The sequence below is a fragment of the Panthera pardus genome, unplaced genomic scaffold (genome assembly GCF_024362965.1).
Source record: "Panthera pardus isolate Hobbes unplaced genomic scaffold, ASM2436296v1 HiC_scaffold_24, whole genome shotgun sequence".
NCBI classification, from domain to species: domain Eukaryota; kingdom Metazoa; phylum Chordata; class Mammalia; order Carnivora; family Felidae; genus Panthera; species Panthera pardus.
In genome coordinates, this window is record NW_026526810.1 from 55,739,057 (window position 1) to 55,753,665 (window position 14,609).

General features: G+C 38.7%; 1 protein-coding gene and 1 pseudogene across 1 annotated transcript in view; both read left to right on the forward strand.

The window, feature by feature from the left end:
* The window catches only part of FSIP1 (fibrous sheath interacting protein 1), a 192,892-nt gene that overhangs the window by 33,678 nt on the left and 144,605 nt on the right, over positions 1–14,609 (forward strand). The window contains exons 6-8 of the mRNA XM_019442606.2: positions 6,495–6,593; positions 8,929–9,053; positions 11,772–11,882. Coding sequence (XP_019298151.2) covers positions 6,495–6,593; positions 8,929–9,053; positions 11,772–11,882 — 335 coding nt within the window. The remainder of the gene's footprint in view (positions 1–6,494; positions 6,594–8,928; positions 9,054–11,771; positions 11,883–14,609) is intronic.
* LOC109263180 (cytochrome c-like) lies at positions 9,170–11,755 on the forward strand (annotated as a pseudogene).

Consider the following 14,609-nt stretch of genomic DNA (forward strand, 5'->3'; position numbering starts at 1 on the left):
TGGGATTCTATGACATCTAATATGAATTCTAATTCTAATTCACATTCTAATAATAGTTTGAAAACTTTCATGCCTTAAGATTTACTCTTTGTGCTGTGAAGTTATAGGTTGTCAAACGTGCGGTATCATGTAACCAGTATTAGACTATCATGCAGAATAGTTTTACCCCTGTGAAAAATCCCCGGTGTGACTTCCCATTCAACTCTCCCTCCTGCCCCTGCGCCCCTAGCCATTCTGGTCTTTTCACTGCCTCTGTAGTTTGCCTTTTCCAGAATGGTATGTAATTAGAATCATACAGCATGTAGCCTTTTCAGATTGGGTTCTTTCTCTTAGCACTCTGCATTTAAGATTCATCTGATGTCTTTTTGTGGCTTGAGAGCTGCTTACTTTCTTTGTCCCTGAATAGTATTTCCTTTTATGGATGTACCACAGTTTGTTTATACCTTCACCTATTGAAAGGCGTCTTGATTGCTTCCAGTTTTTGGTGATTATGAATAAAACTGCTTTACACATGGTATGCAGGTATTTTTGTGGACGTAAAATTTCCATTTAGGTAAATATCTAGGAGCAGGATTGTTGAAACATATAGTAACACTGTTTGACTTTGAAAGACACTGCCTGTCTTTCAAGTTAGCTGTACAGTTTTATATTCCTATCTGCAAACAATGAGAGTTCCTGTTGCTTTGCATCCTTGGCAGCAATCGGTATTGTTTTTTGTATGTTACCCATTCTAATAGGTAGATAGTAGTATCTTATTGTTGTTTTAATTGGCATTTCCCTAATGACAAATGATGGTATCTTTCCAGATGCTTATTTGCTATTTGTATATTTTCTTTACTGAGTTGTCTGTTCAGATATTTTGCCCATTTAAAAAATTGGATTATTGTGTGGCTCCTGGGTGACTCAGTCCATTAAGCTTCGACTTCGGCTCAGGTCATGATCTCATGGTTCGTGAGTTTGAGCCCCATGTCGGGCTCTGTGCTGACAGCTCAGAGCCTGGAGCCGCTTCAGATTCTGTGTTTCCCTCTCTTTCTGCACCTCCCCTGCTTGTGTGCTGTCTCTGTCTCTCAATAATAAATAACTGTTAAAAAAGTTGAAAAAATGGGATTATTGTTTTCTTCTTTTTAAGTGCTTTGTATATTTTGGATATGTGTTTTGTAAATAACTTCTTCAAGCCTGTGGCTAGTTGTTTCATTCTCTTTACAGTGTCTTAGGTAGAGCAGAAGTTTTTAATTTAACGAAGTTCAATATATCAATTTTGTTCTTTCATGTATCATACTTTTGGTGTTATATATGAAAACATATCCCCAAAACCAAGATCACATGGCTTTTTCTCCTATATTTTCTTTTAGAAGTTTTGTAGTTGTGTATTTTACATTTAGGTTTGTAATTCAATTGAGTTAGTATTTGTGAAAAGTGTAAGATGTCTAGAGCTGGTCTGGTCTTGTCTGGTCTTGTGTGGCCTTCTCTGTCTTGTCTTGCCTTGCCTTGCCTTGCCTTGCCTTGCCTTGCCTTCCCTTGCCTTCCCTTCCCTTCCCTTCCCTTCCCTTCCCTTGTTTTTGGTTTGGTTTTATTTTTCTTTTCTTTTCTTTTCTTTTCTTTTCTTTTCTTTTCTGTTCACATGGACATCTAGTTAGTTATTACAGCACCATGTTAAAGAGATCATCCTCTCTCCATTGAATTGCCTTTGCTCTTTTGTTAAAGATCAATTGACTATATTTTTGTGGGTCTATTTCTGAACTCTCTCTTCTGTTTCAGTGATCTGCGTGTTTATTCTTTCATCAAAATATGTCATCTTCATTACAATTAGTGTTTTCTCTTTTTAAAATTACACTTGTAGATTTTTCTACCTTCAAGAGCCAGCTTTGAATTTCTTTGCTAATTCTAGCTCATTTCTTTCTTATTTCTTTTTTTGACCTTGCTATTGTTTTCTCTAGCTTCTTTAGTCAAGTTAGTTAAGCTTATTTTATTTTTCCTTAAAATCTGTATATTAGTCTGCTAGAGCTGCCATAAAAAGATACCACAGGTTGGGTGGCTTAAAAACAGCAGAAACTTATTTTCTCACAGCTCTGGAGGTTAGAAGTCAAAGATCAAGATACTGCAAAATTCATTTTGTGGTGCGGTCGCTCCTCCCAGCCTGCCGATGGCCACCTTCTCACTGTGTCCTCATGGCCTTCTCTCTGTGCTCCAGAGAAGTGGCGGAAGTGGTAAAGGTTATCTCTGGTTTCTTTTCCTGTTCTTGGAAGCCCATAAATTCTATTAGATTAGGGCCCCATCCAGTGACTTCAGTTAGCTTTTATTACCTCCTTAACAGCCCTGTTAAGTACAGTCACATTGAGGGTTAGGGCTTCAGCCTACAGATTTTGGAGGGATACAATTCAGTCTGTAACAATATGATAAAAGCATCATTGCTATGAATTTATTTCTGAAAATAGCTTTATCTCTCAAGTGCATTTTTTATGGTGTTCTCACTATTCTCTATTGTTATTGTGTTCTTGTTTCCTTATTGATCTAATAGTTCAGTGGAAAATGATGGTGCCTTTCCCTTGTTCTCTAGAATTTTTTATAAGCCATATATTTTAAAAGCTAATATGGCAACGTATAATATTACGGTCATTGCTTTGATATTTTGAATTTATTGAAATGATAGTCTAATAGAATAGTTCTCAATTGTAAGGGACATTTGGGTATGTGCATTTTTGGTTGGCATAATGATGTGCAATGGGGGAGGGCTTCATCTAGTTCACAGGGGTAAGTGAGAATTTCTAGATCTCCATGCCATAGGCCAGCCATGAGGAAGTGTGTGTGTGTGTGTGGGGGGGGGGGGGGGGGGTGGAGAGAGAGAGAGAGAGAGAGAGAGACAAAATGAATTTCAGGCCCTGTCTCCCTCTAAACGTGGCACACTGCCTTTGCTGCTTTGCAGCTGTCACTTGTAAATGTGGAGCACTGTGTGTGGAGTCTTCTTTCAGAGTTCCAAGTGTGCAGTGAGGCACCTGGCTTTCCTCGTTTTCTTTGGGTGTGTGTGGGGGGGTGTCTCAATCCAACTTCAGGATTTCACCCACCTCCAAGGGAATGTGTACCAGGAAGCAGCTTCACACTTGTGTCACTTGTATCTACTCTAAACTCATTTCCTCTGGTGCTCTTCTGGGTCCTTCTGCACCGTGTGGGATGGGCTTTGATTTCTTCCTTAGGAGGCAGGAAACAACTTAAAATCACACCCTGCAATCTTTCTCTTGTAAGGCTCTTATTTAAAATGTGCTCAGTCCCTCACACTCTGGCTCTTGATCTCCGAAGGGAGATTCCCCCAACTCCCCCCAAATAAATGTTTCTAGTGAGGAGAGGAATTATTAAAAATTTCCTATTAAATTTAATTTTGATATAATTTCAGACGTCAAGTGTCAAGAAAAGTACAAAGAGTTTTCAAGACCCTTTATCCAGATTCTCCAAGTGTTAACATTTTACCACATCCTCCTCTGTCTCTGTCTGTCTCTGTCTCTCTCTGTATAGATGTGTCTCTCTTCACACGAGGACACGTGTTCACACACACATGCACAAATCAGGTAATTAATGTTGATTCAATACTATTATTCAATCCACAGGCCTTATTCATATTTTGCCAAGTGTCCCGCTAAAATCCTTTGTAACAAAAGAATTTAGTTGTCATGTCTCTTTGGTCATTCTTTGTGTTTTACGACATTGGCGTTTTTGAAGACCATAGGCTTGATATTTTGTAGGTTGTTCCCAGTCTGGGTTTGTTTACATTTGCACAAGCTTAGGTTCATGTTATACATTTTGGGCAGGAATCCCACTGTGTCCTCCAGGGATCCTAGCAGAAAGTGCATGATGTCGATTGTCCCATCACTGTAAGGTTAACCTTGATCACTTGGTTGAAGTGGTGTCTTCCAGGTTTCTCCACTGTAAAGTTAGTATTTTTCCTTTTTTACTGAGTAAGTTCTCTCGTGGAGATATACTCTGAAGCTATTCTGTCATTCTTCAAAGTTTCACCTGCTGCTTTTATCATCTATTGGTGATTCTTATCTGAATCTAGTATTATTATGATGATTACCCAATGGCTCTTTTCTTTTCTTTTTAAAGTTTATTTATTTATTTTGGGAGAGAGAGCGAGTGCACACATGCATGAGCAGGGAGGAGAAGAGAGAGAGGAAGAGAGGGAATCCTAAGCAAGCTCTGAACTGTCAGTGCACGACTTGGGGTTCTGTCCCATGTACCGTGAGATCATGATCTGAACCAAAATCAAGAGTCTGACACTTAACCGACTCAGCCACCCAGGCACCACCCCCCACCCCCAATGGCTGTTTTCTAGTTCTGACATTTCCTTTATAGTAATCAGTTGTTTCCTTACTGTAAGGAAGAGTTTTCTAAAGGAGGAATTTGGAAATTCAGAAGATGCTTTTTGTTTTTTTCTCTTGAGGAGTTAAGCTTCTCCAATTGAATACCAGACTTCCAAAACTGTTGTCTTTTAAACTCAAAGCTGAGCTATCAGGCCTTTGTTCTAGGCTGTACTTACTTTCTCTCTGAGGTACTGAATATACAGAATACCGCTGAGAATATGGGTAAAGAGCCACAGAGTCACAAGAATAATTTTAGCCTCAGAAAAGGCCTTAGTTTAAAAATCTCCAAATATCACTTTGCTGTAATAGTTTTTAGTATTGCAAGATTTCATATTTTTGCATCTTTATAGATGCTTCAGTGTAAAAGTGAGTGAAACTCCTATTAAGAAGGAGTTATGGGATCAAAAATAAATATACTACCACTTGACAAGAACTTTAAACCTTTTTGTCTTTTCCACAAAAGTAGCTTATCCCTCTTCCACTCAAGGCTTATACCACTGATTTGCTAGATTAACTCCTCTTCAAAGATTGTGTGGGATTAAAGTTGGAATGACAATTCCAACAATGCTACATTATTATGAATTCCAAATTAGGGAACTGGAATTGATACATTTCTTTTTACTATCAGAAGTTGTATGTTTTGAATTTGGTGATATTTGTATGTTGGGGTGAATGTATCTTCTGTGTACTTCCTTTGCCTGTATTATCTCAAAGAGGTGCTTGAATCAAGTTTGCTTTAAAGATAGGTGGTGGATCCTGTAATATCTTTAAGATTTATCATGTTTCGGAAGCAAAAATATTTCTTTGCCACAACCTGGCAGTTTCTCACGTTAAGACATAGAAAGAGACTTAAAAAAATAGGATACTTATTTATGTTAGCAGTTTCTTACAAATATCTTAATGTCTCAATTAGCTAAAAAGGAGAAAATAAAATAAATTACATTGAAACAAGAGTTGAAAAACACAATTTCCTAATTTCTTTATGGGTGTAAGCCCAAGAGTGTAAATCCTAAAAGGAAGAAACCTAATTGCTAAGAGTCTTCTGGTTTTCTCTTTCAAACACATGCTTTTATCTTTTCTTTTCTTTTTTTATTTTAATTTTTTATTTTTAAAATTTACATCCAAATTAGTATATAGTGCAACAGTGATTTCAGGAGTAGATTCCTTAGTGCCCCTTACCCATTTAGCCCATCCCCCCTCCCACACCCTCTCCAGTAACCCTCTGTTTGTTCTCCATATTTATGAGTCTCCTCTGTTTTGTCCCCCTCCCTGTTTTTATATGATTTTTGTTTCCCTTCCCTTACGTTCATCTGTTTTGTCTCTTAAAGTCCTCATATGAGTGAAGTCATATGATATTTGTCTTTCTCTGACTGACTAATTTCACTTAGCATAATACCTTCAGGTTCCATCCATGTAGTTGCAAATGTCAAGATTTCATTCTTTTTGATTGCCGAGTAATACTCGATTGTATATATATACCACATCTTCTTTATCCATTCATCCATCGATGGATGGACATTTGGGCTCTTTCCATACTTTGGCTATTGTTGATAGTGCTGCTGTAAACATTGGGGTGCATGTGTCCCTTCGGAACAGCACACCTGTATCCCTTGGATAAATGCCTAGCAGTGCAGTTGCTGGGTTGAAGCGTAGTTCTTTTAGTTTTTTGAGGAAACTTCATACTGTTTTCCAGAGTGGCTGTACCAGCTTGCATTCCCAACACAATGCTTTTATCTTGATGACCAACCCTATATCTGAAATCTTTACTTTGGGGACCTAAAACAAAAAGAAAAATACAAAGTTACTCTGTGCATATTCTCTATATTATGAATGTTGGGATTTGGATACATTAATTCCAGGGAGTTAAAGCGATATTTTAGCACACACTTGTACATCTTCTTTGCACAGAAGTTCTAGGGAAATGCTTTTTGACTATCTGGATTTTCTCCTGTTCATTTCAATGGCTAAAGTGTACAAATATAATTATAATTTCTACTTGGAAGTGACATTTTAAGAAATGTATATGTGGAGGGGTTTGAGGAATATTGCAGAGAATATTAGATCTTACTTTTAAACAATTGTTCATTTAGACACTTTCCCACTTATTTTGTGTATTGAACAAGTGAGTTTTTAAATCAACAGATCCTTCTTGCTATGAGTATGAAGACACCTTTTTCTCAGTGTTTCACACTCAAGTCCCTCCAGAAGAATATGAAAACCGTAAACAGAATGTCAATCAAGGTATGTTTTAATTTGTGTGATTTTGCATATTGTCACAAGAAATATAGCTATATATAGAAATATTCACAAATGAAATGATTTGATCTGATTTAATCCAGAGGCAGGTGAAAGTGACTGAATGAATCAAGATGAAACAAGATTGGTCATGCATTAATCATTGTTGAAGTTAGTTGTTGAGGGTTTATCATAGCATTCATTCTACTTTTGGATATTTAAAATTTTATATGATAAAGAGTTAAAGAAAAGCTGGCTGCAAGTAATGGAAAACTAACTTAAGCAAAAAATAAAATTTATGGAAACAATCCTGGAGGTAGACAGCTTTTTGATTCCCAAAAGCATATTCTGTGTTTAGTCATTGAGAGGGAAACTCAATGCCAGAATTGCAGAGAAGATACCAACTGATCCAGCTTGGGTTAAATGCTTATCACTGGTCCAACCAACTCATCAAACCGAGCAAGGGTTTGGGTTACTGTAGAAACATGGAAACTTCTGTTCCTGTTCATCACCATCAGGATGGGGAGAAGAGGACATTTCTAGTGAGACAGTTCTGACCAGATAGTCCAATGTTTTTACTATAGTTTATTGAAAGTGTATTTTAAAGAAATCATTATAAATGTAGATGTGGATGCATTTAATATGTTATCTTAATATTGTATTTTTAAGAGTATATGAAATTTTGACGGAATGAATAGACTTTATATTTCAGCTCAAAAGACTATATACAAGTTGTAATATGGGGAAAAGTTCTGTTTTGTATCTAAGGAGGCCATGCACCAAAAAAGTAACTCGTACTTTAACTATTGGTAGTTGATTAAGAAACATTATTGATTAAAGAAATAAAATCCCAATTATAAAGCCCAGATTTATTTGCCTAGACACTTGTAACTTAAATTTGAGTGAAACTTTTTTCTTACTCAAATTTATTTTTGTTTGAAAAGAATTTAAATCCAGAGACCTTACTCTCTTCCCGGTTCTTTCTAGGTATTGTTATCAAAATATATTCTTTAATTATTAAATTTGTGTTGAATCTTTGATAATTAGCTATAAATATGCCAACTTACTAGCTCCCTTAGTCCTTTTTATTGATGTACCCTCTCTTATAAGGCAGAGATAAAACTTTTAAGTAAACCTTTTCTGTGTTGAGCTACTGGTTGGTGTTTTTCCCTCTTGGACTTTAATGTGGCCATTTGTCCTGATTTGTAGGGTAGATTCCATTTGTCACTTAAGAAAAGTCTTCCCTATGACTGTTTTTAGAGCTTTAAAGAAGCTTTCACATGATCTTGCTTTAAATGCTTTGAACATGACGATAGTGAAGAAAGATATTTAGTAAAGGGAATAAGAGTCCACAAGTATTTTCCTCACCCTTGTTTTGAGCACCCAGGGTCAGAAGGTGACTCAGCCCTCTTTTCAAAGGTTGAGAAAAACTGACAAAGTGAGATGAGCTGTAAGGCTTTGTGCGGATGGGATGTGGAACATCCAGGACACTTGTGCCCAGACCTTGCTTAAAAGACAGGTGTGAACAAGCACTTACTGTTCAGAGAGGGTGCTGGCATATTAATAGAATCACAGGATAGATGACTCTAGTCTTTTGGGGAAGTTTTGTTTCATATAAAGACTAAAATAAAATATATTGTATTAATTAATTAATTAATTTTCTCTGAATATAGGTGGCACACATGTTATGCTAGTTTGAGATGTACCACATAGTGATTTGACAGGTTTATATGTTAATCCACACTCACCACAAGTGTAGCTCCCTCGGCCACCATGCCACGCTATCATGATGTCATTGACTCGATTCCCTACGCTGTGCCTTTCATCCCTGTGACCCATCCATTCCATAAATGGAAACCTGTATCTGCCACTCCCCTTCACCCATTTTGCCCATCTCCTACCCACCCCCCCCCCACCCCCCCCCGCCGGAGACCATCACTTTGCTCTCCATACTATAGGTCTGATTTGGCTTTTTGTTTGTTTGTTTATCCATTTGTTTTGCTTTTTAGATTCCACATATGAGCGAAATCATATGGTATTTGTCTTTCTTGGTCTGACTTATTTCACTTAGCATAATTCCTCTAGGTTCATTTGTGTTGTCGTAAATGGCAAGATCTTACTATTTTTTATGGCTGAGTAATATTCATGTGTGTGAGTGTGTGTATGTATTATATCTTTTTTACCCATAAGAATAAATCTCCATATATATATTAGGTTTCTGGATTTGGACTTTGGAAGTTTTTCTATGTGTGTTATATATTTTAAATGTATGCATAAGGTAAAATTGTAGCATAATGGACAATTATAATTATGAAAAATTTTGAACTTTTTTTAATATTAGATTTTACCTATGATGTGGAAGGAAATGAGTCATTGATCAGAGCAGAAAAGAAACCTTTCTCAAATACAGAAAAGATTAAGCTCAGGGGTAAACACAGCCAGGATTTTATTAAACGAAACATTGAGGTATGTACTTAGAAATTTAGAAACCAGAATATGGGATTAAATGAGTTATAAAAATGAAAACAGTTGTGTTCAGTGTCTTTAAATATTTTTTTTTTGATCATGACACATATGTATGTAATTGAAACAGTCTATATAAATGAAAGAAAAATTTTATGGACCAGTACTTAACTTTACTAGTTTTAATTCCATCCTATCTTATTCTACCTCTTTTAGAAATGCTAGCTGCAACTCAATACGTTTATTTCACTACCCAGAAATGAATCCGGTTCCTGCAATTTGAAAAACATTTATTTAGGTAATAGCGTCAGACAATGCTTCCCAGATTTTAAATTGCATATTAGTAAAATTGGCTTTTGAAAGTAATGAGACTGATGTTATAGCTGGTGCATTTAGAAATTTGCATGGAAAATGCTCCTGGCACAGCTGGAGAGGCCAGTTGGTTGTCTGTCCCCTGACCCCTCCAGCTGAGCCTCCAGGAAGCCTATCACTTGTCACTTGCCTTGATTATTTCAACTTTGATCTTCCAGACCCTACAGCCTGACTTGGTGTCCTCAAGGCAAACTAAGCAAGGGAAAAGGGGTTCCCCTATTAGACCAAAATGCTGATTAATTAATTTATGGTGAGAAATGTAGGTGCAGTGGGCAGAAGGCTTGTGGCAAACCACTCAGGCAGTCAGGTTACTAGAAAACTGCATTGGTGAGTGTAAAGTTATTCATAAGAGCAGAGAGTTAAATAATTCCTCCCAGTTCAAGTCTGATGCTTCTTCCACAACTGCCACGTCATTTCCAGGTAGACTAGATTTGTGGGTCAATGTGCCACTGCCAGGACTGGCCTCTGGGCCTCTGGTTTTTCTCTTTATGTTCGTCTGATCTGAAGGAAACTTCCAACCTGATCTCTCTGTGCTGGCCCATTTTATGTTGATTTATTTAATTTGTCAAGAACAGTAGCGTTTTCCCCACACCCGGGGTTCTTGCTTACACAGCAGCCCCCCCCATAGATTTCCCTTTTCCCCTTTTAACAACAGTCGCTGAATCTTTGTTCAAATTCCTGATATGACGCTCTTGAAATGTCAAAGCAATTTCATTTAGGAGAGAGCAGGAAGTGCAGCTTGCAAGCGGGCACTTCTTTTTGGGTGCGACAAAAGAGTGACTTTACGATGGATGATGTTGCGAAGGGCAAGAAGAACTTTGTTCAGTAGCGTGCCCAGTGCCATACCATGGAAAGGGGAGGGACGCACAAGAATGAGACAAATCCCCATGGTCTGTTTGGGTGAGAGACAAGTCAGTCCCCTGGAGTTTCTTACATGGATGCCAACAAGAATAAAGACATCACCTGGGGATAGGAGACACTGACAGAGTAGTTGGAGAATCCCAAGAAGTACATCCCTGGAAGAAAACTGATCTTCGCTGGCTTTAAGAAGACAAAGGGAGAGGACAGACTTGATAGTTTATCTCAAAAAAGCTACTAAGGAGTAATCGTTGGCCACTGCTTATTTATTACAGAACCAAATGTCTCATGACTTCTTTTATGTGTACCATATTTAAATTGATCTCAGGCACCAGAATTTGGATCAGGAATGGCTGACAGACTATTCCTTTTGGACAGTCCTGATTTAAGTACGATTGGCTTGTGGTTAAGTGAATCTGATCAGCTTTTTGAACTTGGATAGTAATCCTGGTTCAGAATTACCAGAATTAGCAGTGCTGTCCCTGTTTTCCCCTTTGAAAGATAGGGTTGGAATCGATTGGTAATGTTCAACTTTTCACAGAGATGGTAACCGCCATCTCTAAACCTGTAGGAGATGGGTTTAATACTTAGAATTATATAACTTGTTATATTTATTTAAATACTGAGGAAATCCCTTTACTCTCCCAACAAATAGCAAGACTCAGCTGGGTTTTCATGTGTTAGTTAGCCTGTAAAAGGCCAGGGGTGAAGCTGGCAATGTCCACTTTATCTTTTTGGTCCTAACTGCCGATTTAATTAAAGTTCACGGCATCTAAAATGCTACCTTTTGCTTAATTAAACACATTTTCACGTGGCTTATGTATAATACCAAACAAAGAATATTTAACACTTCTCACATTTTATAGATGAGCTGTAAGGCCAGATATTTTTAAAATTTAGTGTGACCTGCCACACTATAGTAGCGAACTTTGCTTGCGAATTCTTCGCTCAGTCAGACTAAGTTATAATTCAGGATTGTCTTTTAAACAGCCCTTCAGTAACGCAACTGTAGAAATACCACATATGTGTGATTGCTAATGGTGCTTTTGCCAACTCATTAGAAGGATTAAAGTAGAGGACATATGCCATCAGCACACATGTGTAAATTATGTAATAAGGCTTAAGATAATTAAAAATCACAGATAAAAACAAATAAATAAAAGCAGTTTCTTTCAGTAGATATATGCCACATAGGAAGTGGCAAGATCCTTCCAAATACCTCAGCAGATAAGTTATTACATTGATATATAATGAGAGGTTTGCAAACTTCCCATGTGTTTTATTGTTTTATATTTTAAATAAAGTGTTGTTGAAATGGCTAACATGAGGGCCGGCTTATAGCTGGAATGTACCTCACAAATGAAAAATGCCTAATCTCACAACTTTTACCTTAGTGTGTCTGTACCATAGAAACCTCAGGGCCCACGTTTATTTTCCTGAACATGAATTGCTTTGAATATTTCCTTTTTTTTTTATTATTACATTCTATAGTTGGCTAAGGATTCAGGAATGCCAGTGCTTATGATTGACAGAGAGAAGAAAAGGCTGACTGAACTTTTGAAGGACTTAGATGACAAAGATTCGGGGCTGTCCAGTCCTGAGGTACGTAAGCTCTGATATTCAGTGACTTCTACCCTTCCCCTCCTTCTCCTTCTCCTCCTTCTCCTTCTTCTCCTTCTCCTCCTTCTCTTTCTTCTCCTTCTCCTCCTTCTCCTTCTCCTCCTTCTCCTCCTTCTCCTCCTTCTCCTCCTTCTCCTCCTTCTCCTCCTTCTCCTCCTTCTCCTTCTTCTCCTTCTTCTCCTTCTCCTCCTTCTCCTTCTTCTCCTCCTCCTTCTCCTCCTTCTCCTTCTCCTTCTTCTCCTTCTTCTCCTTCTTCTCCTTCTCCTCCTTCTCCTTCTCCTTCTCCTTCTCCTTCTCCTTCTCCTTCTCCTTCTCCTTCTCCTTCTCCTTCTCCTTCTCCTTCTCCTCCTCCTTCTCCTCCTTCTCCTTCTTCTCCTTCTTCTCCTTCTCCTTCTTCTCCTTCTTGTTGTTATTCTTCTTTTCCTTTTTTTTTTTGTAGTTTCAATTTTTTATTTAAATTCCAGTTAGTTAACATACAGTGTAATATAGTTTCAGGTGTAGAATGTAGTGATTCAGCACTTCCCTACATCACCCAGTGCTCGTCACAAGTGCCCTCCTTAATCCCCATCACCTGTATAACCCATCCCCCTGACCCCCTCCCTTCCAGCAACCCTCAGTTTGTTCTCTATAGTTAAGAGCCTGTTTTATGGTTTGTTTTCTCTTTCCCCCTTACGTTCATTTGCTTTGTTTCTTAAATCCCACATATGAATGAAATCATATGGTATTTGTCTTTCTCTGACTGACTTATTCACTTAGCATAATACTCTCTAGTTCCATCCACTGCAAGAACGTGCCTGATTTTGTCTGATCTCTGAAGCTAAACAGGGTCTGGCCTGGTTAGTACTTGGATGGGAGACCTCTACGCTTCTTAATTTTTATTTATTTTCTTTATCATGTCACTGACATTAGCACACATTTACAATAAGTTTTTATTTTTATTTTATTTTATTTTTTTTTTAGCGTTTATTTATTTTTGAGACAGAGAGAGACAAAGCATGAATTGGGGAGGGTCAGAGAGAGGGAGACACAGAATCTGAAACAGGCTCCAGGCTCTGAGCTGTCAGCACAGAGCCCGACGCGGGGCTCGAACTCACGGACCGCGAGATCATGACCTGGGCCGAAGTCGGCCGCCCAACCGACTGAGCCACCCAGGCGCCCCTACAATAAGTTTTTAAATTATGGGACAATGTTCTCTGTCTTTTAAAAAAATCCTGTTTTACAAATTTATTTTCATTAAAATATTCAGATTTTTTTCTTGGTCAATTCATTACTGACTCTGAAGAGGATTATTTTATGTTATTATAAGAGTCACTACACATTAGCTCTCACAGTTATAACTGCTACCTGTGATGTAATGGGCTTAGTCAATAATGACATATAAATATGTTTCCCTGTCTCTTTTTATTTTGAATATTTCTTATTATTCCTACACTGGTGTAGTCCTCAAGACTCCTAAAGAGCACCATCATGCTCCTGCCCAGTTAACCTTGAGCATCCAGGTCCCTGAAGAGTCTGGAGGGAGCACAGACTCAGTCCAAGGAGGGGAACAACCTGCAATCCAGGGTGCAGGTGTGGGTGTTTGTAGGGCTTGGGCTGGTCATCTAAGGGGTGCGGTGGCTCAGCGTTTGCACTTGTTTGCATACTAAACTTACAGCAAGATTCTTTAGTTCCACAAAGAAATGTATTCTCCTGTGTACCTTGAAGCCCATAGCCCTGTATCTAGTTCTTCTTTCCCTATGTTTATGGAGGCGAGGTGTAGTGAGTGCTGCTGGCACCCTGCCCAGATCCCTTTTACCTAGTCCCTTCCGTGCATCCGGCCCCCTGCCCTGCGCCAAGGGTGCATAGCTGCCTTTTTCCGTAGAGTATTGCCATGGGCTAGATGGGGGCTGAACTGCCTAGGATGGCAGCCTGTCTCCATCTCCACCCCCTCCAACTCAAGATGGGATTAGCTCTGTGCTGCAGTTTGTCCCTCAGAGCTTCCCCAGGGGTCAGCTGGGCTTCACCTGACACCACCTCCTTGCCTGGTTTTGTTTCTCTTGTCCTAGCCTGCTTCCATCATCCCCTATCCCTTCTCCTGAGGTGGAGTTCTCCTGGGAGAACTCCAGTCACCCTCTCTCTTCTGAGAGCACTCCCTCAACAAGTCACCTGAACCAGAATCCCTAGCTCAGGTTCTGCATCTAGACCAACCTCAGAGAGGTAGGTGCAGAGGGTAGTTTTGACTCTAGGTCCAAAAACTGCTCAATTGCAGCAATGCCTGTGGCTGGTGGGGGGTGGGGCGTGCCATGTTTCTTCCTAGAAATGATTTAACAAAATTTTTATTATTTTGCCTTTTAAATATTATTTCTGTTAGTATTTATGCCTTGTCCCTCCTTTATTAAAAATTTTTTTAATGTTTATTTATTTTTGAGGGAGAGAGAGAGACAGAGTAGGAGCAGGGGAGGGGCCGAGAGAGAGAGGGAGACACAGAATCCAAAGCAGGCTTCCGGCTCTGAGCTGTCAGCACAGAACCCGATGCGGGGCTTGAACCCGTGACCGTGAGATCATGACCTGAGCTGATGTCAACACCTTAACTGACTGAGCTACCCAGGAGCCCCTTAAACTCTTTTTCTATCATTTACTTCTGTTTTTAGGTAGATTATTTACAAATTATCGTACAGCTGGGTTTTTGTTGTTGCTGTTGTGTCCGTAATTGTTTCTCTATCTTTTGTT